The 27,638-nt window shown below is 49.6% G+C and overlaps 1 protein-coding gene across 2 annotated transcripts; it reads right to left on the reverse strand.

Moving 5' to 3' along the window:
- Nucleotides 1-2,018: 2,018 nt before the first annotated feature.
- IL22RA1 (interleukin 22 receptor subunit alpha 1) lies at nt 2,019-27,638 on the reverse strand. 2 transcript variants are annotated; one of them, XM_032300809.1, is made up of 7 exons: nt 26,356-27,638; nt 21,887-22,019; nt 20,353-20,531; nt 17,503-17,678; nt 11,538-11,676; nt 5,453-5,574; nt 2,019-3,952 (listed from the first exon to the last, which is right to left on the reverse strand). In XM_032300809.1, the coding sequence occupies exons 1-7, from the start codon at nt 26,396-26,398 to the stop codon at nt 3,023-3,025; spliced, it is 1,722 nt and encodes a 573-aa protein (XP_032156700.1). In that variant the 5' UTR covers nt 26,399-27,638; the 3' UTR covers nt 2,019-3,022. The 2 variants fall into 2 exon arrangements, with proteins under 2 accessions (XP_032156700.1, XP_032156701.1); XM_032300810.1 differs by lacking the exon at nt 26,356-27,638 and having other exon boundaries at nt 21,816-21,980.

The following is a 27,638-nucleotide window of genomic DNA, read 5'->3' on the forward strand; positions in this document are numbered from 1 at the left end:
CTTGGAAATGGGATCAAGGACTCTCTGGAATGGCGAGGACCCCAGCCAGCACTGGGGTACGTGGACACTCTGCCCTCTGGCTGATTTCAGCTCTATCTGCAGGCCTGGGCTGCCTGGGAGGCAGGGGACCTCTGGGGTCAATGCAGCCCAGCCCTGCCCCCACTGAGGAGGGGTGAGTCACAGACTCGGAGCCATCCACCCCTCTCTTCAGACACTCAGACTCCACCCTCCCTGTATCGTTTTTGAAATGCCACTTGGAGGAGGGCAGAGAACTTCGTGGTCCTGTGAGTGGAAGAGATATTTATGGCTCTTAATAAAAAGCTTTTTTTTTTTTTTATAAGGTGGAGTTTCACTCTTGTTGCTCAGGCTGGAGTGCAATGGCTCAATCTTGGCTCACTGCAACCTCCACTTCCTGTGTTCAAGTGATCCTCCTGCCTCAGCCTCCTGAGTAGCTGGGATTACAGGTGCCTGCCACCACACCTGGTTCATTTTGTATTTTTAGTAGATATGGGGTTTCATCATGTTAGCCAGGCTGGTCTTGAACTCCTGATCTCAGTTGATCCACCTGCCTTGGCCTCTCAAAGTGCTGGGATTAGAGGCGTGAGCCACTGTGTCTGGTCTTAATAAAATACTTCTGTAGCTCCCGGGTCTCACTTACTTGGTGAGAATAACCCACCTGTTAGGTTGTTTTTTACTAATAAACAAGGTGAAGACAGTTAACCTTTGGCCAATTGTGACCTAAGCGACAGGAAGTGGACTTATTTGCAGTGGGTGGGGAGAGGCGTAGCAGTCATCGGCTGACTTGGCTGCATGTTGGGGTGAACTGGCTGGGGGTGCTGTCCAGTGAGACCCGTGCCTCTGCACGGAGGTGTTGGGTCTAAACCAGTAACTCCGAGGAGATGTTAAACATTAATTACCAGCAGATAAGAACACCACCACCTGTCACTGTGTCCTGGGAACAGGGAAGGGTGGGGAAGAGGAGAGACATAACCGGCAAGAGAAAGTGCACTCTGTCCGCTCTGGGAAGGGTCCCCCCGAGGCAACTGGTGTTCCATCCTCTGTCTCAGAAATGTTCAGAAAAGGCTTTGGAGGCTGGATGTGGTGGCTCACGCCTATAATCCCAGCTCCTTAGGAGGCTGAGGCAGGAGGATCACTTGAGCCCATGAGTTCAAGACCAGCCTGGGCAACACGGCGAAACCCTGTCTCTATGAAAAATACCAAACATTATCTGGGCATGGTGGCAGGCACATGTAGTCCCAGCCACTTGGTAGGCTGAAGTAGGAGGATCACTCGAGTCTGGGAGGTGAAGGCGGCAGTGAGTTGTGTTCATGCCACTGCACTCCAGCCTAGGCCACAGAGTGAGACCCTCCCCCAAAAAAGGCTTTGGAGCAAGGTGACCAGGGGCGCTTGTCTCTTGGGGACCCCATTAGGAGGCCTCCCCTCAGCCTCCACTAGTCTCATCCTCCAAGAATCCAAACAGGTGTGGAAAGCTTCCTCTCTCAATGAGGACAAACAGCCCTAGGTTTGCGCCCCAACTCTGTCATAGCCTCAATAGTGCAGCCTTGGGTGGGTCCCCTCTCCCTCAGGGCCTTGGCTTCCTCATGGTGCTAGGGGTTGTCTGAGATGCAATGATACAGAGGGAAGGCAGCACTCTGGGAGCAGAGAGCGCAGGGCACTCTCCCTACCTGGGGAGGGGGACGGCGTGCCCAGTGCTGCCTCTGTGGGGGGTCAGGGAGGCCAGATGGACAGAGGCCATCTGAGAGCACTGCTGCCACACACAATGGCTTCTGCCTACAATCTCAGGGAGAAGGTTCCATGTAATTTGTCTCTGGACTCTGTCTCTAGAAGGCCCTGCAGTCCCTCCTCTTTCCCACCCCAGACCACTCTGGCTTTGCCCGTCCTGAGGAAATCCAGGTCATTTAAGCCCATGAGCAAATGCCAGGTGTGTCTGAAGCCAATCCAGATTGGGGGAGGGGGTCACTCCTTGTGTGACATGGTTTAAAAAAAATCACAACAGGAAATAGCTACCATTTATTGGGCACGGCCCATGTACCAGCACTACTAAGCACTTTAATGACGACTTAATCTCATCTTCGCCACAACCCGGTGAGGTAGGTGTTATGATCCCCATGTTACAGATGAGGAAACCAGGGCTCTGGGCATTGATTCATTTGTTTGACGTCACACCGCTTGTAAGTGGTGAGGCTGGAATTTGAGCCCAGATGGGCTGAACCCAGGCAGAGTTTCCAAAGCTGTGCTGTTAGTACAGTGTGTTAGTGTACCTGTTCAGGGGACGCAGTCCTTACCTTCCTTTTAAACCCCATCATCAGGATAGGGACTGAAATTCCTGCCTGCAGAAAAGCCTTGTGTGTCTCCCTCCCTGGTGGACCTTCATTTTGCCTCTTTCTAGCAGAGGAATAGTGCAACATCGGCAGCTGCCCTGGCTGGGAATGAGCCCCAGGCTGCACCCCTCCCTAGAGTCTTGCCGTCCTGCTGGCTCTGGCCTTGGCAGAAGTGCAGGTTGTTCTGGTTCTGCCCAGCCTCCTGCGAGGTGTCCTTTTCCAGGCTCTCTTCTCACCTTTGAGCAATCACAGAAGAGGCAGGGGCCTCACACTCTGTCAAGCTAGCTGTGAAACTGGTCAGGAATAGGGAGAGGAGAGGCAGATTCCCTGAGAACTCTGAATCCAGGATGTTAGAAGGTGGGGCCCTGGATCTCGGGGGTTTTCCTGCATTTCCTCCTTGGTCTCTGTCATTTCTGCCCTGCAGGGCTCAGCTAGCACACGCTTGTCTACATAGACGGCTCCCCAGGGCTTCTCTGCTGCAGTCCTTATCAGGTTGCTTTGCTCCAGTGGGGGGCTCACCCATGGCAGGGGCCCTGCAGGCCATGCCCTCTGCTTCTCTCAAGAGTACCCGTTTGGGGCTGGGACGCAAAGTATGCAGCATGGTTAGGCATGGGATTGACAGCCAAAGATGTGACGCTGGGCAAGGACAAGGAGGAAGCCCCAGGCCTTTCCCGTTCCCCTTAGGGTTCCCACTGCACGGTGAGGGCCAGGCCTCTGAAAAGAGCATCCAGCTCTGTGGGCTGCTCCAGGTCTGCAGTCTCAGGGACTGGGCTCTTGGCTTCATCCCTGGGACACACAAGGGACTCCAGCAGGTCCCAGGGACTTGGACCCTGGTCGGAGGGGGAACAGGGGCGGGAAGGAGGATGCAAAGGGAGGGACATGGGGTGTCCCTCGATCTGGACTGAGGAGAGGAGGGGGAGCTGGCCCTTTAGGTACTGTGGTGTCTCTTCCTCCCCACTGTGTAGCACATTTGGGTCAGATGTTCTGTCTGTGCAAACCCCCAGGGGCTGGTGCAATGATTTTGCTTCTTGGGATTCCTCCATAGCCAGGGAGGTCACTTCCTGCAGAGAAAGGCGGCCTGGCAGGCAGATTCCAGCTGGTGCCTCTTTCTGCAGCTGATCTTTAGGCCTAAGTTGTTTAGGACTAGAAAGTGTCACAGCGGAGGAGTCTTTGCCAGAACCTTCCATGCATACCCCATAGGAGGGAGGCCAGCTGTCCGGAGTGGCCTGAGGGGCATAGGAGGGAGGCTGGACCTTAGAGATGGCATGTGGGGTGTAGAATAGGGGTTGAGCTTCGGGGGTCACCTGAGGTGCATAGGATGGAGGCCCAACCTCAGGGGCAGTGTTTGGGGCATAGGGCAGTGGGGAGAATATCTGGGGAGGTGGCATGTTGGAGGGCTGGAGGATGATGTCCGGCTGTCCTAAGTAGGTGGTCTCAGGCAGGCTGTGCCGCTGTGGAGCTCCTGCGGGCTCCCTGGGCCCAGACACCCTGATCTGGGAGTACTGGACAGGCTGGGCCAGACTGCTGGGGCCACTGAGGTCGAAGACAGGGATCAGGACGTGCTCCTGGATGAAGCGCAGCGGCTGGAAAGTCAGGACTCGCTGGACGTTCTGTGCAGGGACAACAACAGTGCCCCCCCTCAGTTAGGGTATGTGCCACGCTCCCTGCTGGTGATGTGGGTGGGTGAGGTCCTCTATGGGGAGGCATCTGGGGCATTTTCAAGATGCATCTGTCCCATATCCCCTCTGCTTCGCAGAGATGACTCTAGGTGCCAGCAAAGGGACAGGGTCTCTCAGCTCTTTGGTTCTAAAGTCTGGGTTATCTCAGGGAGAGAGACCCAGGCTCTGGTTTCTCCAGGAGGCAGATAATCCAGGGAATGGATAACGGGGATTGGGGTTGCCTTGGGGCATGCTCTGGAGGTGGTGGCCTGCATGGTTGCCTGGCCCACGGGTCCCTGAGGGCCTAATACAGGGTCAGGGTAGGAAAGGAAGGAGCCAGGAGAGGTCAGGAGAGCTTGACAGAATATGCTTCATCTGGACTTGCACGTTGAGCAAAACTCCCTCAGAGCTCTTCTGTCCCGCGGATGGGCGAGAGCAGGCTCCGGGTGCCCCAGGTGGCTCCACTCATGGCCTCTGCCGTGGGCCTGGCTGCTCTGGCAGAGATGGCACTGCCATCAGGTGGGGGCTGCTGATGTGATTTGTGTGGCTGGTGCAGGGCTTTCCATTTTATTTTTGGGTGGGGGGTTCTGGTCTTCACGTGCTAGACAAATTTTAAAAGAGCTGTAACAAAGGGCTTTCCATTTAAAAATGAGTTTTGCCATTTAAAAATTTTCTGTTTAAAATGGCTGGGCACAGTGGCTCACGCCTGTAATCTTAGCACTTTGGGAGGCCCAGGTGGGCGGATCACCCGAGGTCAGGAGTTTGAGACCAGCCTGGCCAACACGGTGAAATCCCATCTCTACTAAAAATACAAAAATTAGCTGGGTGTGGTGGCACATGCTTGTAATCCCAGCTACATGGGAGGCTGAGGCAGAAGAATCGCTTGAACCGGGAGGCAGAGGTTGCGGTGAGCTGCGATCACACCACTGCACTCCAGACAGAGTGAGACTCCATCTCAAAAAAAAAGTGAAAAAAATTAGTTCTGAATACTTGAAAATTTGGAGATTTCATAATAATCAGAAACTCTGACTTCTCTTGAAAAACATGAAGATTAGGCAGTGCTGGGCCTGAGTTCCCACATGGTGGTGCCCTGCTGCCAGTTTAGACAGGGCATCAGTGCCACGGCTCTCCAGGCACCCACCACTCCTCCCTCGTTGCCTTGCTGCTCACTGAAGTTCCACGCTACCCTCCTGGTGCTGGACACTTCCAAGCCATGTGACTTTTCTATTCCATGTCCACTCTTCCTGATCACCCACCCCTCTTCACTGCGTCCTGAGACCTGCTGGGCCACACGGCTGTTGACTTTAGGTGGGACTGTGAGCTCCATGAAGGGAGACAGCAGGCCCATCTCCTGCTTTGTCTGTGGATCTCTGCATTTTGGGGAGAACCGGGGACCTCAGAGCCCAGGCCCTCCCCTGGACCTCTCTCTCCCGCCCCAGGAGGACGGCTCACCAGGGAGTTGGGAGGTGCAGGTGGCTTGGTGACATATCTGTAGCTCAGGTAGCAGAGCACTGCAACAAGAAAGCCCATGGAGAACAGGAAGGCTCCAGAGAAGGAGTAGGTCCATGTCCGGTCTGGGAAAGCAAAGGGGCCAGAGGAGGAAGCATGAGACGGGGCTCTGCCTGGGCCCGGTTGGGTCCAGCCCCACATGTGGATGCTGAAAAGCCTCTCCAGCTGGGCTGGGAGGCCCCTTCTATACTCAGAATGCAAGATCACAAATGGAAGTCCATATACGGTATGCCTAAATAGTCAGAATTTACAAATTGTATGTTTACACTGTTAAATAAAATGTTCTATGTTTCCACCTTGACGAAAACACTTTTCACAACCACCTGGGATGCCGTATTTTAATTCAGAGTTCTTGGACTTCTCTAGGTACCGTGCTGAAGTGGTGAGGCTGGGCAGGGAAAGTCCGCAGCGCACTGCAGGCCCCCAGCCCAGCCCAGCCTGGCCCAGCTCCATCCCACACTGCCAGGGCCCTCATGCACATGTGTATAGATGCCCCGGTCCTCATGGTTGACCTCATCAGTGCCCCCACAAATAGCCACCAGTTGATCGTCCTTTGGGTCAAGGGTCTGCACTGCATGTCAGCAGTGTCTGTCCTCATGAGGAAGGACCCCCAAAAGAGGACTGCCTAGACAGATGGCAAGCTCTGGGCCGTATGACAGAGTGTTTCACGGGCTCGGCTACTCACAATGTGGTCTAGAAAAAAGGCCACAGGATCTAGATGGACCTGTCCCTTTTACTGTATGGAGTCTTCATCTTGCAAGGGGGAATATGGACGGGGCAGGGCCAGAAGGGCCTTCTAAAGTGCTGGTGCAGGAAGGGCCCCTCTTGCCTGAGTCTAAGGGCGGTCCTGCTTCCCTGGCAGGGTAGAGGCAGACGGAGGGGAGAAGGGACAACAGGGAGGCCTGTCCCCTCTACCTCCCTACCAAGGTAAGGGGCTGGGCATCAGGGAAGATCTTGGTCAGGAAGGGAGCCTGGGAAGGCACTGTCCTGTCCAAAACAGAGGGGAGAGGGATGACTAGGGCTCTGATGCCCGAGCCTCCGCCCAGTGTTCCAGCATCTTTGGGATGGGTGCAGCCGGTTCCAGGCATGACACACTTCCTGTCACTGGTCCAAGTGGGACTTGTGAAGGGCTTGGGGAGGAAGAGGTCATTGGAGTCTGGTAAAACTGACAGTTTGACACAGAGGGAAGGCGACTTAAAGAGTCAAGACCCCTGCAGTCCAGGGGTTCGCTAATCACCCTCCCTCTGTTCCTGGCCCCTGTGTGGCCTCAGCTTGGAGAGTTATTCAATAGCTCCAGTGACCTTGGCGATCACTGTGAACCCCGGGAACTGCTGGGTCCTCTACTTCTGACCCACTCCTCGCTCCTCCCCTAGCCCACGAGCTTGAGCCTCTCTGGGTCAGCTTCCTGCTTTGGTGAGACCCTGTCCCCTGTCACATGTTACCCCATCCCTACTCCAGGAAAAAGACATGACCTGAATGTCTGAATGGCTATAACATTCCTGGAAAACCACTGCTCCTTGTCCCAGGACAGGATGGGGACATGGAATGGTCCCTGGCTTGACACTTCCATTTTACATTGTGTGTATTTGATACATTGCCATTTCACCCATAGGAAGGCTGGATGGAATAATAAGAACAGCATCTGCCTAGGAGTAAGGAATATGGAGTGTTCCAGGTCTGGTTCTGCCACACCTGGATGCTGAGCATCCTTCCTGCCTGCATGACCCTCTCTGGTCTACCCTTTAATAATAACAGTCACCAGCGGTGACTGTGCTCCTACTACGGGCCATGGGCTGTGCTGGGTGCTCTACCTATGTTATCTCACTACATCATGAAAATACAACACAGAATGATAGGCATGCTCCCTTCCCACAGATAACAAAGCTGAGTCCCAGAGAGCTTAAGTGACCTGACCAAGGTCACACAGCTACTCAGTGGAGTTACATGTGTAACTCCAAAACTTATCCTCCCTGCCACTCTGTAAGGAAGCCGCAGTTTCCTCATCTGTAAGATTAGGAAATGAGGTGAAATGGCCCTTAGAGCCTTTTCCATCATCAAGATGCTGGTGCAATGCTCTGTGGCCCTCTCTGTTTATCTACTGAGAGGTAGATAAAGGGGATTCTGTGGGTAATGCAGACGTCAGGATACACAGTCAAGGGCAGGATGCATCACTCTGAAATGGAAGAAGTATGCAGTAGAGGGGGCTCACTGTAAGCAAAGCTACAAAGTGGTGGGTAGAGCCCAGGCTTCAGAACCAGATGAATCAACCAGGTTCCCCGAGCAGCTGTGTGGTCATGGGCAAGTTGCTTAACCTCTCTGAGTCAGAGTTCCTCCTCTGTAAAATGGGATGATGCTACCCAACTTGCAGCGTTGTTCTAAAGATTAAATAATGTATGTCACATTTAATAATAAAGATTAAATCATATATGTGAAGCATTTGGCACAAATATTTGCTTGGCAATATAGTAGAACCTAATAAATGCGGGAATTGTTTTTAATATATTTTAAAGAATAAGGTGCCTTCTATATGTCAGCAAGAAGTAGCCACCAAAAAGTGTTATTTATATAAAAGTAGCTACAGTCTCAGGAAAAAATGGTATCCCATTATGAGCAAGACCATGGGGCCGGGCATGGTGGCTCATGCCTATAATCCCAGCACTCTGAGAGACCAAGGTGGGCGGATCACCTAAGGTTGGGAGTTTGAGACCAGCCTGACCAACATGTAGAAACTTTGTCTCTACTAAAAATACAAAATTAGCTGGGCGTGGCGGCACACGTCTGTAATCTCAGCTAGTCAGGAGGCTAAGGCAGGAGAATCCCTTTGAACCTGGGAGGCGGAGGTTGTGTTGAGCCGAGATCGCCCCACTGCACTCTAGCCAGGGCAACAAGAGCAAAACTCCATCTCAAAAAAAAAAAAGGCCATGTAAGGACAAGGCAACAGAAAGGTGTTGTGGATAAGGGTGGAGTGGTCTTCACATTGTCAAAAAGCTGGTGAGCCAAGGGTGGGCCAGGAGCAGGTGAGATTTGTCTAGGACAGTCCAGGGAAGAGGGTCACACAAATGCTCCCAGCTTAGCCCCAGAAAGTCAGTTTCCTTTTTCTAGTTCTCCTCTTGCTAAGTTCTATTCTGGGCTCCCTAGCAGCCCTTGCCCCAGGAAGGGTATACCCCATGCAAGTGGCCAGTGCTGGCTGTTCCCCTGCCAATTAATGCACTGGGATTCTCGGGCGGAGAAATCCATCTCTTGCGGGCTCTTTGGAAAACTGATGAGTTTCCGAACAAACCTGAGGACCAGACCGTCATACTCTAGGGCCCAGCTCTGGCAGCTGCCTGGCCTCTGATTATGGCCTCAGCCCAGGCATCAGCAATTCTGTCAGATGAGGGATGAGGCTCCCAGAGTCGGTGACTCTCCCAGGCACGTGGCTGGCTGGCGTCTGACTAACACTGTGCCTTCTCATTCCTCATGCGGTACTCCTCTTTCTGCTGGGCCACACACAATGTCCAGCTTGCAGACTCAACTCTGTTCTGAATGTTGGCATGGCTGGAACTGAGATCACTTACTGACATCATGAATCTGAACATGAGGATGAAGTGGAGACTGTTTTACCAAATCTATCTCGCCCACTGCTATCCATCCTCTAAACCTGCAGCCTGAGCAATGCAACATTTCCATCTGTCTATGAAAATAAACACTAATAAAAATATCATGATGCTTGTGATGAGAATCAAGTTTCTTCTTTTTTTTTTTTAAACATTTTTTTTTTTTTTTTTTTTTGAGACGGAGTTTCGCTCTTGTTACCCAGGCTGGAGTGCAATGGCGCGATCTCAGCTCACCGCAACCTCCGCCTCCTCGGTTCAGGCAATTCTCCTGCCTCAGCCTCCTGAGTAGCTGGGATTACAGGCACGCGCCACCATGCCCAGCTAATGTTTTGTATTTTTAGTAGAGACGGGGTTTCACCATTTTGACCAGGATGGTCTCGATCTCTTGACCTCGTGATCCACCCACCTCAGCCTCCCAAAGTGCTGGGATTACAGGCGTGAGCCACCGCGCCCAGCGAGAATCAAGTTTCAATGTGCTAGAGGAAGGAACCACCTCATTGAGCAGATGACTCAAAACTATATCTAGGCTGGGGTGGTGGCTCATGCCTGTATCCGCAGCGCTTTGGGAGGCTGAGGCGGGTGGATCACTTGAGGCCAGGAGATCAAGACCAGCCTGGGCAACAGGGCGAAACCCTGTTTTGATTTTTTTCACACAAAAAATGTACATTTTTTTTTTTTTTTTGAGACGGAGTTTCACTCTTGTTACCCAGGCTGGAGTGCAATGGCACGATCTCGGCTCACCGCAACCTCCGCCTCCCGGGTTCAGGCAATTCTCCTGCCTCAGCCTCCTTAGTAGCTGGGATTACAGGCACGTGCCACCATGCCCAGCTAATTTTTTGTATTTTTTTAGTAGAGACGGGGTTTCACCATGTTGACCAGGATGGTCTCGATCTCTTGACCTCGTGATCCACCCGCCTCGGCCCCCCAAAATGCTGGGATTACAGGCTTGAGCCACCGCGCCCAGCCCATTTTCCAAAAAAAAAAAAAAAATTAGTCAGACATGGTGGTGGCACACATCTGTAATCCCAGCTACTTGGGAGGCTGAGGTGGGAGAATCGCCTGAAGTCAGGAAGCGGAGGTTGTGGTGAGTGGAGGCTGTAGTGAGCCGAGATTGTGCCACTGCACTGCAGCCTGAGCAAGAGTGAGACTCTGTCTCAAAAAACAAAAAACAAAAAAATTACAAAAAAACCCAACTGTGTCTATAGTAGCTCTGTGATAAAAATATGGCCTTTAGAATTAGGCCTTATTCCATCCCTCAGCATGTGTGTGACCTTGGGCAAATAGCTTTTTTTTTTTTTTTTTTTTTTTTTTTTTTTTTTTTTTGAGACGGAGTTTCACTCATGTTACCCAGGCTGGAGTGCAATGGCACGATCTCGGCTCACCGCAACCTCCGCCTCCTGGGTTCAGGCAATTCTCCTGCCTCAGCCTCCTGAGTAGCTGGGATTACAGGCACGCACCACCATGCCCAGCTAATTTTTTGTATTTTTAGTAGAGACGGGGTTTCACCATGTTGACCAGGATGGTCTCGATCTCTTGACCTCGTGATCCATCCGCCTCGGCCTCCCAAAGTGCTGGGATTACAGGCTTGAGCCACTGCGCCCGGCCAATAGCTTTTTTTTTTTGAGACACAATCTCGCTCTGTCATCCAGGCTGGAGTGCAGAGGTACAAACACAGCTCTTTGCAGCCCCAACCTCCTGGGCTCAAGTGATCCTCCTGCCTCAGTCTCCCATGCAGCTGAGACCACAGGTGCCCACCACTATATCTAGCTAATTTTTTGATGTTTTTGTGGAGATGGGGTTTTGCCATGTTGCCCACGCGGGTCTCAAACTTCTGGGCTCAAGCGATCCTCCTGCCTTGGCCTCCCAAAGTGCTTAATTTACAGGTGTGAGCCACTGTGCCCAGCCATGGGCAAGTTACCTAACCACTCTGAACCTCAGGTTCTTCATCTGCAAAATGAGGATGAAAAGAACACCTACCCCATAGACTGTTCATGAGGGTTGCACCTGGTTGTGCCTGGTCCCTGTTAGCACTGCGGAAATGCTAGTTATCCTGATACCATTATTATTGTTTGACTTTGGAAGATATTGAGGGATCTTTTTATCTTCTCCGCTTCCCCCCTGCAGATTTTCCCTCCAGTATATCTCACCTGGGTTAATATTAAGGTGAGTTTGCTTTGCCAAGGTACACATACAAGGCCTGTCAGAGAGGGGCAATCCAGACAGGCTGGAGGGTGAGAATCAAACATTTGCTTTGATAACTCATCAGCCACCTCTTTTATGGATAAACAAAGACTGACTTCAATAACACACTGATAACCCTTCCATGGTTTTTTAGAGTGCTGCCAAGACTCACCTTGGTTACGGTGAGGAAAGAGGAGAGTCAAGACTTGGATTCAGGAGCCACACTTCCCTCTGGCTTCAGCTGAACTCACCTGGGAGTGTCTTCACTCGGCACACGTAGGGGGCACTCTCCTTGAACCAGGTGGTAACAAAGACGGTGATGGTGCCAAGGAACTCTGTGTCAGGCGTCAGGCCGAAGAACTCATACTCTCTCTGCCTCCCTTCAAGGCGCTGCATGGGACAGAGAACCCACCGTGATTCCTGTTACACACCAATCTCCACATGGATCCCAAGAAAGCTCAAACCAGAAGCTGATGGGTCTGTCTTTGGCCCTCTGTTCCCATTCCCCTCCCTTCTGCTTTATGCCCAAATCCAATCAATCAGTCTCCAAACGCGTGTGCCTTTCACTTGCAACAGTATCCGGCCCATAGGAAGTGGTTATACGCTCTAGCTGCTGCCATTATGACCTCCACCACCCTCCCACCCTCCCACCATCCCTCTCATTCCAATTCTTCTCGTCTCTCAACTTTTCTTTGTTAAACATCAAAAACTCTCCGAATACTCATCCTTTCTTTCTTTCCTCATTGCTTCTGCCTTAATTGGGCCCCAGGCCTTCAGCCTGGACCCTAGCAGTAGGCTCTTTCAAGCTCACTCATCTCCGGGTTTGCCCCTGTTCACTTCCATATTCATCTTGGTGTCACAGGGATCTTCCTAAAAGATAACCTGATTATAATGCTCTTCTATTCAAAAGCCTTTGATGGCCTCACCCATATTTACAGAATAGAGTTCCGGTCCCTGGCTTCCAGTCCAGACTCATGTATCTCTGCACCCCACCTGGCTCTGCAGGCTCTTCAATGCTGGATACCTGTCACTCAGGTAAACAGTTGCCTTGCATAAGAAAGCTCTTGTTTCTTTGCATCTGCCGGTCCTTCTGCTGGAACTGGGCTTTGATTCTCATTCCTCTGTGTATCTCTCATCTCTTTGACACCAAACTCCTCTCCCACGGATGCCACATGTCATCCTCTCTGGCTCTCCTCCTGCCCCTCTGATTGGTCTTTCACTGGCTTTAGCCCCTCTATGTTGTTCTGCAAGGTTTGCTCTTCAACCATTTCCTTCTCTTTCACAGACTCTCTTGCCACTTAGTGATATTATCTGAGCCCATGGTTGCTATGAGCACCAATGTGTGAATAACTCCTAAACTTATTCAGGAAGAGCTGTTGAGTCTCTGATGGGCCCTGGCAGCTCCCTGATGGATGGTAGCACGTGGGCGTCTCTAAGTCAACATGTCCAAACATGCTGGCCTCCTCTCTCTGGGGCCTGCTGCTCCATCCCAAACCCCAAACCCACATCTGTTTTTAATTCTCTAACTTTGGTAACAACATCACTCTTCTTCAATATCCAGGGCCTAAACCTTGAAGCCATTTTGGAAGAATCCCCTCTCATATCTTAAGTAGCTAATTGTCCTTAAAGGACCCAAAAAGCTTCCTTTAAAGGGCCAGAACCTGTGTTCTTGGGAGTTCAAAAACTGAGAATTTTCTTCTTTGGGTCTTTGCATTTCAGCTCTGCCTTCTCTTTTTCAGGCACATGGAGGCCAAGGTTGAGGGTAATTTATTGTTTTCTTTTGTGTGTGTGTGAATGGGGGCGGTGGTGAGAGTGGGTAAAGAAGCACATAAATGCATTTTTTAACCTATTGTACTGTGGAACTCGTATGGTTGAAACTGGACACGTTACATATCATGAGATAGAACCCCAGGAGATTTGCCAAGGCCCTGATTCCTCCTTCCCCAAGTTTTTCACTCCCTCCATCCTGGTTCAGCCCTTATTTCCAGCTTATGCCATTGCAATTGTCTTCTAACCTTCTACTCTGATATCTCTTCTATTTCCATATTTGATCTTTTTTCATTTTGATCCTAGTAATTTATAGCTTCTATTGGACCAAACATCCCCAAAATAACAGCTATAAATTCTGAGCAAAATGAAAAACAATTACTTAAAGGCAGTAGAGAGAAAATAAAAGCAGGCACATATTGGAGAGAGGAGAAAGGGCAATGGGTAAATTTCCCATTTTTACTGTCTTTTAGCCTGAAGGCAGACCCCAGTCTTACCTTGTAGGATGGCTAAAACCTAGATAGAAACCCTGTATTCTTACTGACTTGAATACTCAAAAGGCGGGGTTTGGAATAATCATAGCGCCTGGAAAATGAGAGAATAAATAACAGACAGGAGAGATCCACAGAGAAGGAGGCCCAAACTCTGTGTATAAACTCTGCTCAAATCCCTGACTGGCCCCTAAAGCAGGCATGAATGGGGTAGACGCCAAGCAGCCCAGGTAAAGTTAAAAACAACAAAAAAAAAGAACAGAGATTTCAGAGTTTGGAATTCAGCCAAATTAATTGCCTGCTAAAACCAAATGAAACCAAACCAATACTCTTTGGAGGAATATAACAGTCTACAGTAATTTCAACATAATGTCCAGGATATGTTTCAAAATTGTTAGACATACAAAGAAAGAATATGTGACCCATATTCAAGAGAAAAGACAATCAACAGTAACTGACCCTGATGATCAGAATGTTGAATTAGCAGACAATGATTTTATTTATTTTTTTAAGACAGAGTCTCGCTCTGCCACCCAAGTTGGAGTGCAGTGGTGCCGTATCAGCTCACTGCAACCTCTGCTTCCCAGATTCAAGTGATTCTCCTGCCTCAGCCTCCTGAGTAGCTGGGATTACACGCGCCTGCCACCATACCTGGCTAATTTTTGTATTTTTAGTAGAGATGGGGTTTCACCACGTTGGCCAGGCTGGTCTCGAACTCCTGGCCTCAAGTGATATGCCCACCTTGGCTTCTCAAAGTGCTGGGATTACAGGCGTGAGCCACCTCGCCTGGCTGACAATTATTTTAAAGCAGCTGTATAACAATGCTTCAGTAAGTGAAGCAAAAATACGTTCATATTGAATGAATGAATAGAAAATCTCAGTAGAATATGGACACTACAAAAACTGGGAACTTTAGAATTGGAAAAATTCTAGATATTATTATCTGAAATTTTAAAATCCACTGAATTATTGCAACAACATTTTGAAAATGACAGAAAAAAACAGAGACCCTGAAGAAAGATTGATAAGATAGAATTAGATAGCGGTGATGGTTTCACAACTTGTGAATATGCAAATAACATCGGAATTGTATGCTTTAAAAGAATGAATTCCACGGCATGTAAATTATAACTCAAAAAAAGGTAAAGGCTCTCAGAGCTAAAGAGATACATTTTAAATATAACAACAGAGACAGATTGAAAATGAATGTAAAAAGATACACAATGCAAACCATTGGAAGGCTGGAGTGGCTATATTAATCTAAAGTAGATAAAGTAGACTTCCAATACAAAGAGTATGACTACAAAAAAAAGGAACAATTCATATGACAAAAGGGTCAGTCTACGAGGAAGATACAACAATCATAAATGTATATGTATTTAATAACTGAGTTTCAAAATGCGTGAAGCAAAAATGCACAGAATTAAAGGGGAAATAGAACTCCTGGGCTCAAGAGATCCTCTTGCCTTAGCTTCCCAGAGTGCTGGGATGACAGGCACGTCAGGTGTATAAACAGACACACCTATAGTTGGAGAGTTACTATTTTCAGCAATTAAATGACCAATTGACTTCTCACCTAAATCAGGAAAGACAGAGAAGATCTGAATATCACAAGTAACCACTTTTACCTAATTTATATTTACAGCACACTCCACCAAACAACTGCAAAATATACATTCTTTTCGGGTGCACAAGGAACATTCACCAAGACAGGCCATAGGCTGGGCCAGAAATAACACAAGCCCCGATAAATTTAAAAGGACTGAAATCATACAGCTGTGTTCACAAACTGAGTAAGCTAGAAATCAGTAACAATAAAATATTTAGTAAGAACCCAAATACTTAACAAATAATAGACATGATAGGGACTCTCCCTGCTCAGTAATCTCTAGTGGCTCCCCCAGCTACTGAAAGAAGTCCCCTCCACCACCCTACCCCTCCTACAACATAGTCCCATCCAGTTTTATGAGGTTTATCTCCCAGGGTCCCCCTACACCAGAGGTTCTCAAGCTCTGCGTTGGGGAAGAAGCACCTGGGTTGCTCACTAAAATCCAGATCCAAGGCATGCAAGTGCAAAATCTTAAATTGACTGGAAGGGGACCCAAGGATCTGCATTTTAAACAAGTGCCGCAGGAGATTCTGATGCTGTTTCTTTGGGACCATGTTTTGAGAAACTATTTTACATGTCCTTATGTTCCTGTCAAAGTGGGCGGTTCCGAAGTGCTTTTCAAAAATGTCCTAAGATGGCCGGGTGCGGTGGCGCACGTGTGTTATCCCAACACTTTGGGAGGCCAAGGTGGGAGTATCTCTTGAGCCCAGGAATTCAAGACTAGCCTGGGCAACACAGTGAGGCCTTGTCTCTTTTTTAAAAAAATAGCTTAAGTTTTCCTATTTTTCTCTCTGATTATGGTGGAGCAGTATAGGCAGCCAGTGGTGGAAGAAATGTCGGCTAAACAGAACTGGATTCGAATTCTGTCTACACTATTATTTGCTGAACAACCTTGAGCAAGTGACTTAACTTCTCTTGGTTCCCTCATCTAGAAAATGGAGATGATAGAACCTTTCTCACAAGGCTCTGATGAAGATGAAATGATATAATATGCATACACTACCTGGCATGCATCTTATGCATACATTACCAAGATGCCATTAACATTAATATATTACCAGGCTTGTCCCAGAAATTGGTGTTGGCTTTCTGGAAGCCAATTTGATAGAATTAGATAGTGGTGATGGTTTCACAACTTTATGAATAAACAACATCTAAATTGTGTGCTTTAAAAGAATGACTTTTGGTATTGTCTTTCTGGAGGCCAATACCAATTTCTGAGGCATGTCAGGTCATATATTCATATTATGTCATTTTCGGCTTCCCAAAAGTTTTCTGGAAGTCTTCCAAATCTTGCTGCGCTGACATCCTGCCCCACCTCCCAATACCCGTATTTTCCTCTACTGATAGCTATTGCATTCTTGTTTTAACTCCCTCTTCACCCCCTAGATTATAAGTTCCTTGCAAGCAGGAACCACAAAGTAGGAAATAAATATTAATTTAACTGAATTGTGGATTGGTGGCATGTGTTAGGGGTAGGGGGTACCAAATATTTTCTGAATACAAAAAGAAAGAACTCCTATATTATTTGACAATTTATGCCCTTGCCTTCTACCTCTTATTATTACTCATCTTACCACATTCAACTGTATATAGTTCCTGCAAATAGTGGAGAGCTAGTAAAAAGAACTGCAGCAGTAGAAAGTGATCCTCGCATTTTCTAAAGTGAACATCTGAAGATATTAACAGAGGTTGTTCCCCAGGATGTGAGAAGGTATTAAACAAAAAATAATGTAGCCAGGCGTGGTGGCTCACGCCTGTAATCCCAGGATATTGGGAAGCTGAGGCGGGCGAATCACCTGAGGTTGGGAGTTTGAGACCAGCCTCACCAACATGGAGAAACCCCGTCTCTACTAAAAATACAAAATTAGATGGGCGTGGTGGCGGGCGCCTGTAATCCCAGTTACTCAGGAGGCTGAGGCAGGAGAATCACTTGAACCCCAGAGGCAGAGGTTGCAGTAAGCAGAGGTCATACCATAGCACTCCAGCCCGGGCAACAACAGCAAAATTCCGTCTAAAAAAAAAAACACAACCAAACAAACAAACAAACAAAAAACAGTTTCTCTGGTCAAATAAATTTGGGAGAAGTTGTATTAAACAAATTGATAGTGGAGTCTTGGCTCTGTAGGACTTGTCAGAGCTTTTGGCTGGCTATTGTGTGTGTGAATTTACAAGAGAGAGGTTGTCATTTGTGATGTTTTCCAGGCTTCAAGGAGCCTCTCAAAGGACATGTTTTGGGAAATGCTGATTTACATAACATGTCCCCTTTTTTCTTAAAGCAGCTCAGATCTAATTGAGAAGGGAGAGGCTTCCTAGGCAGAGAAGGACCAGGGTGCAACATACACTTACCATTTGGTAGGTGTGGTTGACTTGGAGCTCTAGGCGGTAGGACAGGTCTTGGAAGATTTCTTCCAGGGTTAGCCGGTGGCCATCCCCTGCATGGATGGGCGTGGGGGTAGGATGAACAATCATCTGGATTGATCTCACCTTGGGGATACAGGTCACATCAGGTGGTTTGAGGGTAGCTGGGGATAGGGAGACAGAAAAGAGAAAAGAAAAAGTCAGAATTGGTGCGTAGTGTCTGAGGCCACCCTGGACAGCGGAAAATGACTGGACTCTCTCTCCTTCCACTCCAATGCCAGCTAAACAAACAGTGAAAAGAGAGACGTTTCTGCAAGCCCTGGTGTTTGGGTTTAGGCTGTCAAAGGGATGACCAAGGGTGGATGAGAAGAACCCAGCGTGAGGGGCGCCGGCCGCCTCGCTTAGTCATGCCTTTGGCTTGCCCCACACATCCCAGCCCCCTGTGTCCCCACCTTAAGTCAGCCTGGAGCACCCTTCCCCCCTCATCTATTGAGTATGACAGCTTTGGGGATGTCAATGACATCAACTACACATCCTAAATAATATCTGGGGCCTAATACTAGGATGCAGCCTCAAAGGTCAGGCTGAAGACTTCCGTCTCTCTCAAGATGGAATTTTCCAAATCACCAAATGACCTTTGCTGGTTTTACTCCTTTGAGAATGTGATGAAAACTGTGGCTCTTCTCCCTGCCAAAATGTACACATACAAAAATCTTGCATCCAACTTCAGGGATTCATAGACCTCACTTCCCCTGAATCTAATTTGTAAAAATACCTCAATGATCCAGTGGCCTTGAAGATTGAAAATAGCTGAGTCAGAACAATGTTTACTTCAGTGGTGCTAATAAAATTGAAAATCTGAGCTGTATGTTCTCAAAAAGGGAAATAGATAAGTAAATTAGAGTACCTCCCTAGAATGGATCATTTTGCACTGTGAAATACCATGTTTGCGCAAAAATGTTTAATGATACGAGCAAACGTTCACGATACAAATAGATGGAGAAAATGAACGCAGGACCAAAAGGCAATGCCAGATTGCAAAATAGATACAGCTACTAGTACTGCAGTTATGTTTGAATGGTAAGGTCACTTTGGGTGACTTTTATTTTTCTTTGTGTATTTCTATATTTCACAAATTCTCTATAGTAAGCGTGAATTCATTGAACAAGCCAGGTTAAAAATACAATACTTAATTTTATTTTTAATTTTTTTAAAAAGCTATCTGTGACTGTAAAGTCAGCTGGTGAACATCATCACATGCTTAGCTTGTGTGGGGAGTTTGACAACTGTGTTAGTCCGTTCTCACACTGCTCATAAAGACACACCCGAAACTAGGTAATTTAGAGGAAAGAAGTTTAATTGACTCATAGCTCCACATGGCTGGGGAGGCCTCAGGAAACTTACAATCATGGTGGAACGAGAGGCAAACATGTCCTTCTTCACATGGTGGCAGGAAGGAAAATGAGAACCAAGCAAAAACAGAGACCCATTATAAAACCATCAGATCTCGTGAGAACTTACTATCATGAGAATAGCATGGGGGAAACTGTCCCCATGATTCAGTTACCTCCCATGGGTCCTTCCCACAAGACAGGATTATAGGAACTAGAATTCAATATAAGATTTGGGTGGGGACACAGCCAAATCATATCAGCAACTGCTATCCACTCCTTCATTCATTTACTGAGTATCTTTGTTTTCTTTTGAGACAGGATTTCTCTGTGTCATCTAAGCCGGAGTGCGGTGGTGCAATCCCAGCTTACTGCAGTCTTGACATTCTGGATTCAAGCTACCCTCTCACTTCAACCTCCTAAGTAGCTGGGACTACAAGTGCATGCCAATGCATCTGGCTAATTTTTAAATTTTTTATAGAGATAGAGTCTCACTGTGTTCCCCAGGCTAGTTTTGAATTCCTGGGCTCAAATGATCCTCTTGGCTCAGCCTCCCAAAATGCTGGGATTACGGGTGTGAGCCACCACGCCCAGCTATTGAGCATCTTCTATGTGCCAGGCACTATGCTGAGGGCTGAGAATGTGGTGGATTCTGCCGCCCACACGGGTCGTTCTCGAGCTCACGTTTTAGAGGGGGAGGCAGATAACACGTGTCAGCAAACACAGTAATTGCAGCGTGAGTGATGAAGACGATAAACTCTGTATTGCAATAGAGAATTACAGTTGGCGGCCTACCAAAATCAGGTGGTCAGGGCTGGAGGTGGGGACACTGACTTCGGAGGTGATGTTGAAGCTGAGCCCTGAGGACTGGAAAAGAGCCAGTCATGTGAAGAGCCCAGAAGTGCCCCCAGACAGTGGGAGCAGCAAGGACCCCGAGGCAGGAACTGTCAGAGGCCTGGCTGCCCTGGGAAGGCATGTTCAAGATCAGGACCACGACAGGCAGCGCCTCAAGGGCCATGGCAAGGAGTTGGATCTTATTTTAAGAGTCATGAGAAGCTCCCAGAGGGTTTAAGCTGAGAAGAGAAGGTGGGATTTATGTGTTGAGGAAATCTCTCTAAATGCTCTGTGGAGAATGGGCTGGAGGAGGTGGTAAAGGGGGGAGTTGAGGAAACAAGTTAGGTGGCTTTGACCACAGTCAGTCGAGGGGTGAGATAAGCGTAGTCTGAACTAGGGAGGTTGGGATGGAGGTGGAGAAAAATGAACAAATCTGCTAGGGCCACACAGTAATTGATGGGGGGGGGGTGCGGTGCCTTCCCTAAAAGCCACACTCCTTGCAGAAAGCCCCTTCTGGGCCCTCCACCCACTCCAGAGGGGAAGAGCCATCCCACCCCAAAACACCTGCGCTTTCCTCTCCCCTCCCCTGAAGCCCACAGGGGCTCCAACTCACTGTGTTGCAGAGCGCTGAACCTGTCGGTCATCTTGGTGGCTGTCCGGCCTCCCGCGCTGACGGCGGTGACCCTGGCATAGTAGAGTTCCGTGAAGTTGCCCGTCTCCACCGTCAAGTTGCAGGACTTCCGGGTGATCCGCTGGCAACCCTTCTTTGCCACCCAGTCCCTCTCTCCGTACCTGCAGGCCAGGGAGGGGCCGGGTCACCGAGGTGATGGAAAGGCTGGCCCTAGCCCTGTGGCTTATTAATAATGTCAAGGAGATCTAATTTACTTAGCACATTCTGTGGCCCAGGCCCTTTATATGAATATCTCATTTTGTTCTCACAATGATCCTCTGAGGCATTTTCTTTTTCTTTCTTTCCTTCTCTTTCTCTTTTTCTTTCTCTCTCTTTCTTTCTCTTTCTCTCTCCCTCCCTTTTCCCCTCCCTCTCCCTCTCCCCCTCTATCCCTCTCTCCTTCTCACCCTCTCCCTCTCTCTTTCTCTTGTTGAGACAGGGTCTCGCTCTGTCGCCCAGGCTGGAGTGCAGTTTCGCAATGTTGGCTCACTGCAACCTCTGCTTCCCGGGTTCAACTGATTCCTCTGCCTCAGCCTTGAGAATAGCTGGGATTACAGGAGTGCACCACCACGCCCAGCTAATTTTGGTGTTTTTAGTAGAGACAGTATGGCCAGCCTGTTGGTCAGGCTGGTCTCGAACTCCCGACCTCAAGTGATCCACCTGCCTCGGCCTCCGAAAGTGCTGAGATTACAGGGGTGAGCCACTGTGCCCAGACTATTCTCTTTATTTTGCAAATAAAGAAGATGAGGCTCAAAGAAGTAAAGAGCCCATGTGTTTGAAGCCTGCATGTGGGGAGCCAGGATTTGAACCCGGCCAGTCTGAGTCCACATTCTGGGCTCATCATCACCATAACCCTTTGATGTGGGCCCTGTTATCCCCATATTACAGATGAGAGAAATGAGGCTCAGAGAGGGGAAAGTAACTTGCCACAGGACAGCGTGGCATGACCAGGAGTGGAAGCCAGGTTTGAGGACTCCTGCGTCCAGGCCACCCCTCCTCACCTGCATAGGAGGGAGAGGAGCAGAAACAGGAGCGTGGGCTAGAGGGGCTGGGTGCATCTTCGGTTGACCTGATCTCACTAATAATAATAAGACAATTATTGGTAGCTTATAATTTTCCAGGCACAAGTGTAAATGACTTTATCTCGTTTAATCCACCCAACAACTCTGCGATGAAGGTGCTGTCATTCTCCTCACTTTGTGGGCAGAGAAACTGAGGCTTGATGTGCTTACCTGGCTGCCCAAGGTTATACAAGCACGAGCTGGCATTTAAGCCCAGACAGCCTGACCCTATCGCCTGTACTTTTCACCCTTATTTTATTCTCCCTCCGCAAAAGAAACATAAAGGAGCAAAGCTTTATCTGGGAGAGGCTGTGTGACACCAGTCCTGGGGACATGGGGACATACAGAGAGGAGGGGATTCCTTGGAGAGGGGTTGGCTTCAGAGCAAAGGAGGTGGGGTCAGGAGAGAAGCATACGTCTTATACTCGATGCTGTAGACCGTGTCTGGGGTACCCTCTGGCCCGCTCTCCCAAGTCAGGATGTTTTCAAAGTTGCTGGACTGGAATTTCACGTTCTGGAGCAGATCTGAGAGGTCCTCAGGAGCATGAGCTGCAAGAGGGTGGGAGGAGGGTGAGCAGGGGCTTTCCCAGGGTCACCCTACCCACGTGTGGACTCAGAGTCCTGCTCCATATAAATTTCTTGCAAAGTGCCTTTGCTTTCAAGATGCCAGCCTGGTGGGTGAACAGGCAGACCCCGGCCCCCAGCCTTCTATAAACAGGCCAGCGAGAGAGGACACTCCCCACACTGCTCTAAGGAACCGTCCACTCTCAGTCATTTTGCTTTGCATTGAGCCGTGATTCACATTCCACACATGTCACCACCTTAAGTGTTCAGTTCAATGGTTTCTTAGTATTTTCACAATGTTGTGCAACCATCACTACTATCTAATTCCAGAACATAACATTTTCAGCACCACCCCAAAAAAACTGCATGCCCATTAGCACTCACTCCCCATTCTTCTCCTCCCCTAACCCCTGACAACCACGAATCTACTTCCTGTGTCTGTGCATTCGCCTACTCTAGACTTTTTATATAAATAGAGCCTTGGCTTCTTTCACTTAGCATAATGTTTTCAAGTTTCACACATGTGGTTGCATGGATTAGTACTTCCTTTTTAGGGCTGAATATTATTCCATTGTGTGATACACCACATTTTGTTTATCCAGTCATCAAGACATTTGGGTTGTTTTTCCGTTTTGGCTACCATGAATAATGCTGCTGTGAACACTGCAATTTTATAAGTGGACACATGTTTTCAGTTGTCTTGGTTATATATCTAAGAGTAGAATTTGGTAGGTTACATGGTAGCTGTATCTTTAACCTTTTGAAGAACTGTCAAACTATTTTCTAAAGTGGCTGCACCATCTTTTTTTTCCTTTGAGACAGGGTCTTGCTCATTCCCCCAGGCTGGAGTGCAGTGGCGTGATCATGGCTCACTGCAGCCTCAACTTCCTGGGCTCAAGCAATCCTTGCATCTCAGCCTCCCAAGTAGCTGGGACTATAGCTGTTCACCCCCACATCTGGCTAATTTATTTTTTAATTTTTTATTGTAGAGATGGGGTCTCACTATATTGTCCAGGCTGTTGTGGCTGCACCATCTTAAATTCCCACCAGCATTGTTCGAAGGGTTTAATTTCTCCACATCCCCATCAATGCTTGGTATTGTCTCTCATTCACTTTTTAACACAACCTGAAGTTGGTGTCCTCACCCTTATTTTACAGATATGTAACTAAAATGTGTAAGAAGTAACTTGCCCCAAGTCAGTCATTTGAAGCAATGGTGGAGGAGGCGCTTGTGAATTCCGGTCTCTCCACTGGCTGAGCCCATCCCTGCCCACCCATCAGGCTGGCTTCTCAGAGGCAGAGTTATTTTGCACAAAATTTGTAGGGGGCAGGACACTTGACTGAGCCTACACACGAGCAGGGTGACCTTAGGAAACTTGTTTAAGCAACGAGAGCTTCAACTGCCTCATCTCTAAAATGGAAAGAGTTTGATTTACCTAAAGACAGACAATAATGGCAACGGCAGCCGCTGGCATTTGTGAAGTGCCCGACCTCTTACAGGCAAGTCCCTTGCTTCATTAAATCCTCACGACAATGTGCCCACTGTCACTATCCCCATTTGATGAAAGAGAAAAACTGAGGTTGAGAGAGAGCTGTTGCCCAGCTTCACAGTCAGCATGTGAAGAGCCTACAATATCCATCCCGTGCTAGACTGGTTGTGGGGCGCAGAGAGGGGGGCAGTGTCAGTGGATGTGTTTAGTGCCTAACAGGCCCCTAAGCACATGTGTGGAGTCTGAAGGGAGGAGGCCTGGGAAGGCCAACGTTCGCTGTGTAGGGAGGGGGCTGTCTCGTTCACCCTTTTATATGAGGGTGGGCGACTTCAGGGACCTGAGCACCTGATAAATGGGTGAATTTAGGGAGGAGGAGAGGAGACAGGAGGAGAGAAGCTGGGCCTTTAAGAGTCCACGGCCTTCTCTTCCAGCTGAGGTCTGTGTGCGGCCCAGCTCTGCTTAAGGTAAGCCAACAGAAGCGAAGGTCTCAGCCTCAAGGAAGGGGCTGGGGAGGGGCCGAAGCCACAAAGAGCCCTTAACTTATAAAGCCCTTCCCTCAGCCCCCCAGGCTTGGGCTGTGGACAGCAAGAGCCTGCGGTAAAATGGCGGCCCAAGCTGGCAGCCGGCTCCTGACTCAGAGGCCCCTGTTGACCGGCCTGGGAAAAAAACAGGTGGGAAAATGTTCAGCACCCCAACTGGGTCAAGGCCTTGAGGCCTGGGTGTGTGTCTGATATGTCTATGCCCCTCCTTCCCCAGACACGCCGACGACCACCGGCAGGCCCAAGGTGTGAGGGAGCGGACAGTTACTGATTCCCGCACTCCAAGAGGGGTGCTCAGGCTTGGCGAGGACCGGTGGGGATGGGGAAGCGTGGTCTGACCCCGCCGCACATCCTCTGGCTAACCTCGAAGGCTTCTCTCCTCTCTGAATCTGGGTTCTGGCCCAGCAGCTGCAAAATGTCTTCAGGCTTCCTGGAGTCCCCAGAATGGGGCCTTAGGGACAGCATGGGGAGGTGTCTACTGCCTCTACCCAAGATGACGGCTGTGCTGCAGAGCCTCAGGCTGCAGCTGACGTCCTGTTTGGATGTGAGACTGGGAGGAACTGGGGATACTTCTGGAGGGGGCCATGATGGATTCAGGGCTGAGTCTAAAGTTGGGGAAGGGAGTCCAGTCAAGTCAGACCTGAATAGTGGCTCTGGTGGGGTGGTGCGTCAGGGCAGGAGGGTGAGGGTGGCATTTGAGAGGCTCCATAAAGGGTTGGGGTACAGTCTGCAATGGGAACAGTTGCTGGTTGAGGTCAGTGTCCTGGGTGGGAAACAGGGCTCATCTGGGTTGAAGGCTGGTGGCTGAGGTGGGGCATGTTGCCAAGGCAAAGGACCCTGGGCTCCATGGAGGTTGGCACCACTTTTCAGGCAGGAACTGCAGTTGACTTCCTGAAGTGGGGTGAGTGGACCTCGGCCCACCCCTCTCTTTTAGGGGTATCAGGGAACTAACAAGGTCTCCCCTCTTCTCCTGCCCCACTCGCTCCTTCTCCTCCTCAAATCTGTCATCCATGCCTCAGCCTGTGCTGCTTCGGCCCTTCCCGGCTGAAAGTCTGTATTGTGAAACCGGGGGAGGCATGTGTTGTGTGGAGCCTGGCAGGCTGGCGGATTTATAAAAGGCAACATGTTTTTTCACATTCTTGTGGAAAACAACGTTCTGTCCACCAGCTGGGAAGCTAAGGAAAAACACACAAACAAGAAACAATTCCACATGCTCTGGAGTCAGCCTACGATTGGGGGTGTGAGGGGCTGGGCGTGCAGCATGAGACAGCTGACCCTCAACAATCTCCTAAGGGCTGTTTCTTGTGGATCCCCCGTCTCAAAGGGCTAGGAGCCTCTAGGATTTCCAACCAGTATGGCTGGGGTCTAAAGGAACGTGTCTTAGGGCCTTGCGGGGGTGCCTCACAACTTCCTGGGATGCCCAGCCTGATTCTGTGGAGCACAGACTGAAGGAACTCCACAGAGCTGGGAGCCCTGGGGGGAAGTGGCAGAGGGACCAGTGAGCTCTGCAGCTTTGTGGGCCTCTTCCCGCCCTGGAGCAGGGAGGGCCTGGCTGAGGCCATACCTCGTCACCATCCTCAATCAGGACTATGCATTGACTTCCTAAGGAAGTTCCCTGAATTGAGCAGAGACAGAGTCTAGGGGCTCATGTAACATTCTCCATCATGAGGAGCCCCCAACCCACTTGATTGGCTTTGAACACTATGGCCTTAAGCTCTGTTTCCAAACGGGTCCTGTGTCTTAAGACCTATTAATGTAGCAGACCTAGCCACTCTAGGAGAAAATGCTTTCAGATCCATAATAACAAAAGGGGCCAAAGAGGCCCTGCAGGGGCATGGAGGGTGGCAATGGCAGAACTCAAGCTCCATTCCCCCCGTCCTTCCTCCGTCTCCCCTGTCAGGCCAGTGCCAGGTGAGAGGCAGAGGAAGGGACAGTACAGCCTGTGCCAGCACCATTTGAGGGACCGAAGGATGTCTGCCTCCTCCAGGCCAATTCTCCATTCACCGAGGTGCAGCAATCCAGCACCCCAGTTCGGACAGCTAGCTATATCCCCCAAGACCTGAGGGTCAGTTGGGTCCCTGGAAGAAGCCAGGGTCTGAGGCACCCTCTCATGCCCCCCAGCAACACAAGCTGGGCATTTGCTTCTCCGTGAACACCCGGCACCCCGCTCAGCCCTAGGAGGGAAGAAACGAAACTGACTATGCTGGGGCTGGGGAGGGTGCTGGGGAGATGACCCTGCTCATGGGCCCCTGGGATGGGGGAGGTCTGACCACAGGGCGAATGGGCACTCACCGGCCAGGGATCCCACAGCCAGGATGGTCAGCAGCGTCCTCATCGGGGCCGGCACAGAGCCCTCCCTTGGTCTCCACTCTGCCGTGCACAGAGGGAGGGCTGGGAGTCTTGGCGCCCTGGCAGCTGGCTCCACCCGCTCCACTCAAGCATGGGGCGGGGAGAAGGGGGCGGGCGGAACCTGAGCCGGTGGGGATCAGGGGTACAAAGGTGCTCTGGCCTGGGTGCTCTGGAATTCCAGGTTCTGGGCGGGATCCAAGGGTGTTCTCTTCCGTCTTGCAGAAAACAGCAACAGTAACAGGCTGGCTTGTTTATCTGGTCTGGTGGCTGATTCATCCCAAATGGTTTATCAGGGAGCTGAGGGGCAGAAAAGGCAAGAATAATCCACAATATGCAGCTTATCAGAAAGCAATTTGGCACTGTGGATCAAAAGCCTACACCACAGGCCTATCTTTTGCTTTAATAATTCTATTCCTAGGGGATTTACCCTGAGGAAAATAACTGGACAAGAGAGGAAAAAAAAAGTCCCAGAATGTTTCTTGCAGCAAAGGAAAAGCTGTGGCTCCTTTGTTTTGTCTGGCGGGAGGAGATAGAGGGTGCCTGATGCTCCTCCTTGACCCTCCATTTCAAGGCAGGTCCCCACACTTGGAGTGGGCTTGGGAACGGCTCTCCCCTAGAGAGGCTGTTGGGGGTGAGGAAGCCCAGACACTCTTACCTTGAGCCTTTGGGTCTAGGATCTGCAAAAGGTTAGAAAAAAAATGGAACTTGAACTTCAGTGATACTTTTTGCTGTGCTAGACATGGGGATGAAATTCATGAATGGGCCTTTGCTTCCAGACAATGAAGATTCAGGCTGCTCGCCCATGCTGTCATTCTGCCACATGGGGCAGGATCTACAGAGATGAACACGAGCTTCATGGCTTCGTGTGAATGAAGGGACGGGTGTATAGGAAATGGTTTTCTGCTCCCTGCAGGGCCCCGGAGAAGGTTGAAGGGGCCTGGGGCTTGGACTCTGGTCAGGGTGGACATGATCAGAGGGTCCTGCCCCTGGGAAGAGTTTGCCTGGCCCCAGGCCACAATGACAAGCTGAGATTTTAGCAGGGCTCCTGCCAAGCCCATTGGATATAATGGGCTGTGATATCCTGGATCCCTGTTTAAGTTTTTCTTTCCTGAATTGCCATTTGTTTGTTGTCAGCCCCGGGCCTTTGCTAAAGTTTGTTTGACAAATCTAAGGTGTGCTTTGAAGAAATGAAGATAGGGCCCATGCCAGTCATTTTCTGTAATTGT

Source organism: Sapajus apella, unplaced genomic scaffold (genome assembly GCF_009761245.1).
Source record: "Sapajus apella isolate SASKATOON/1434 unplaced genomic scaffold, GSC_monkey_1.0 scaffold43, whole genome shotgun sequence".
Lineage (NCBI taxonomy): Eukaryota > Metazoa > Chordata > Mammalia > Primates > Cebidae > Sapajus > Sapajus apella.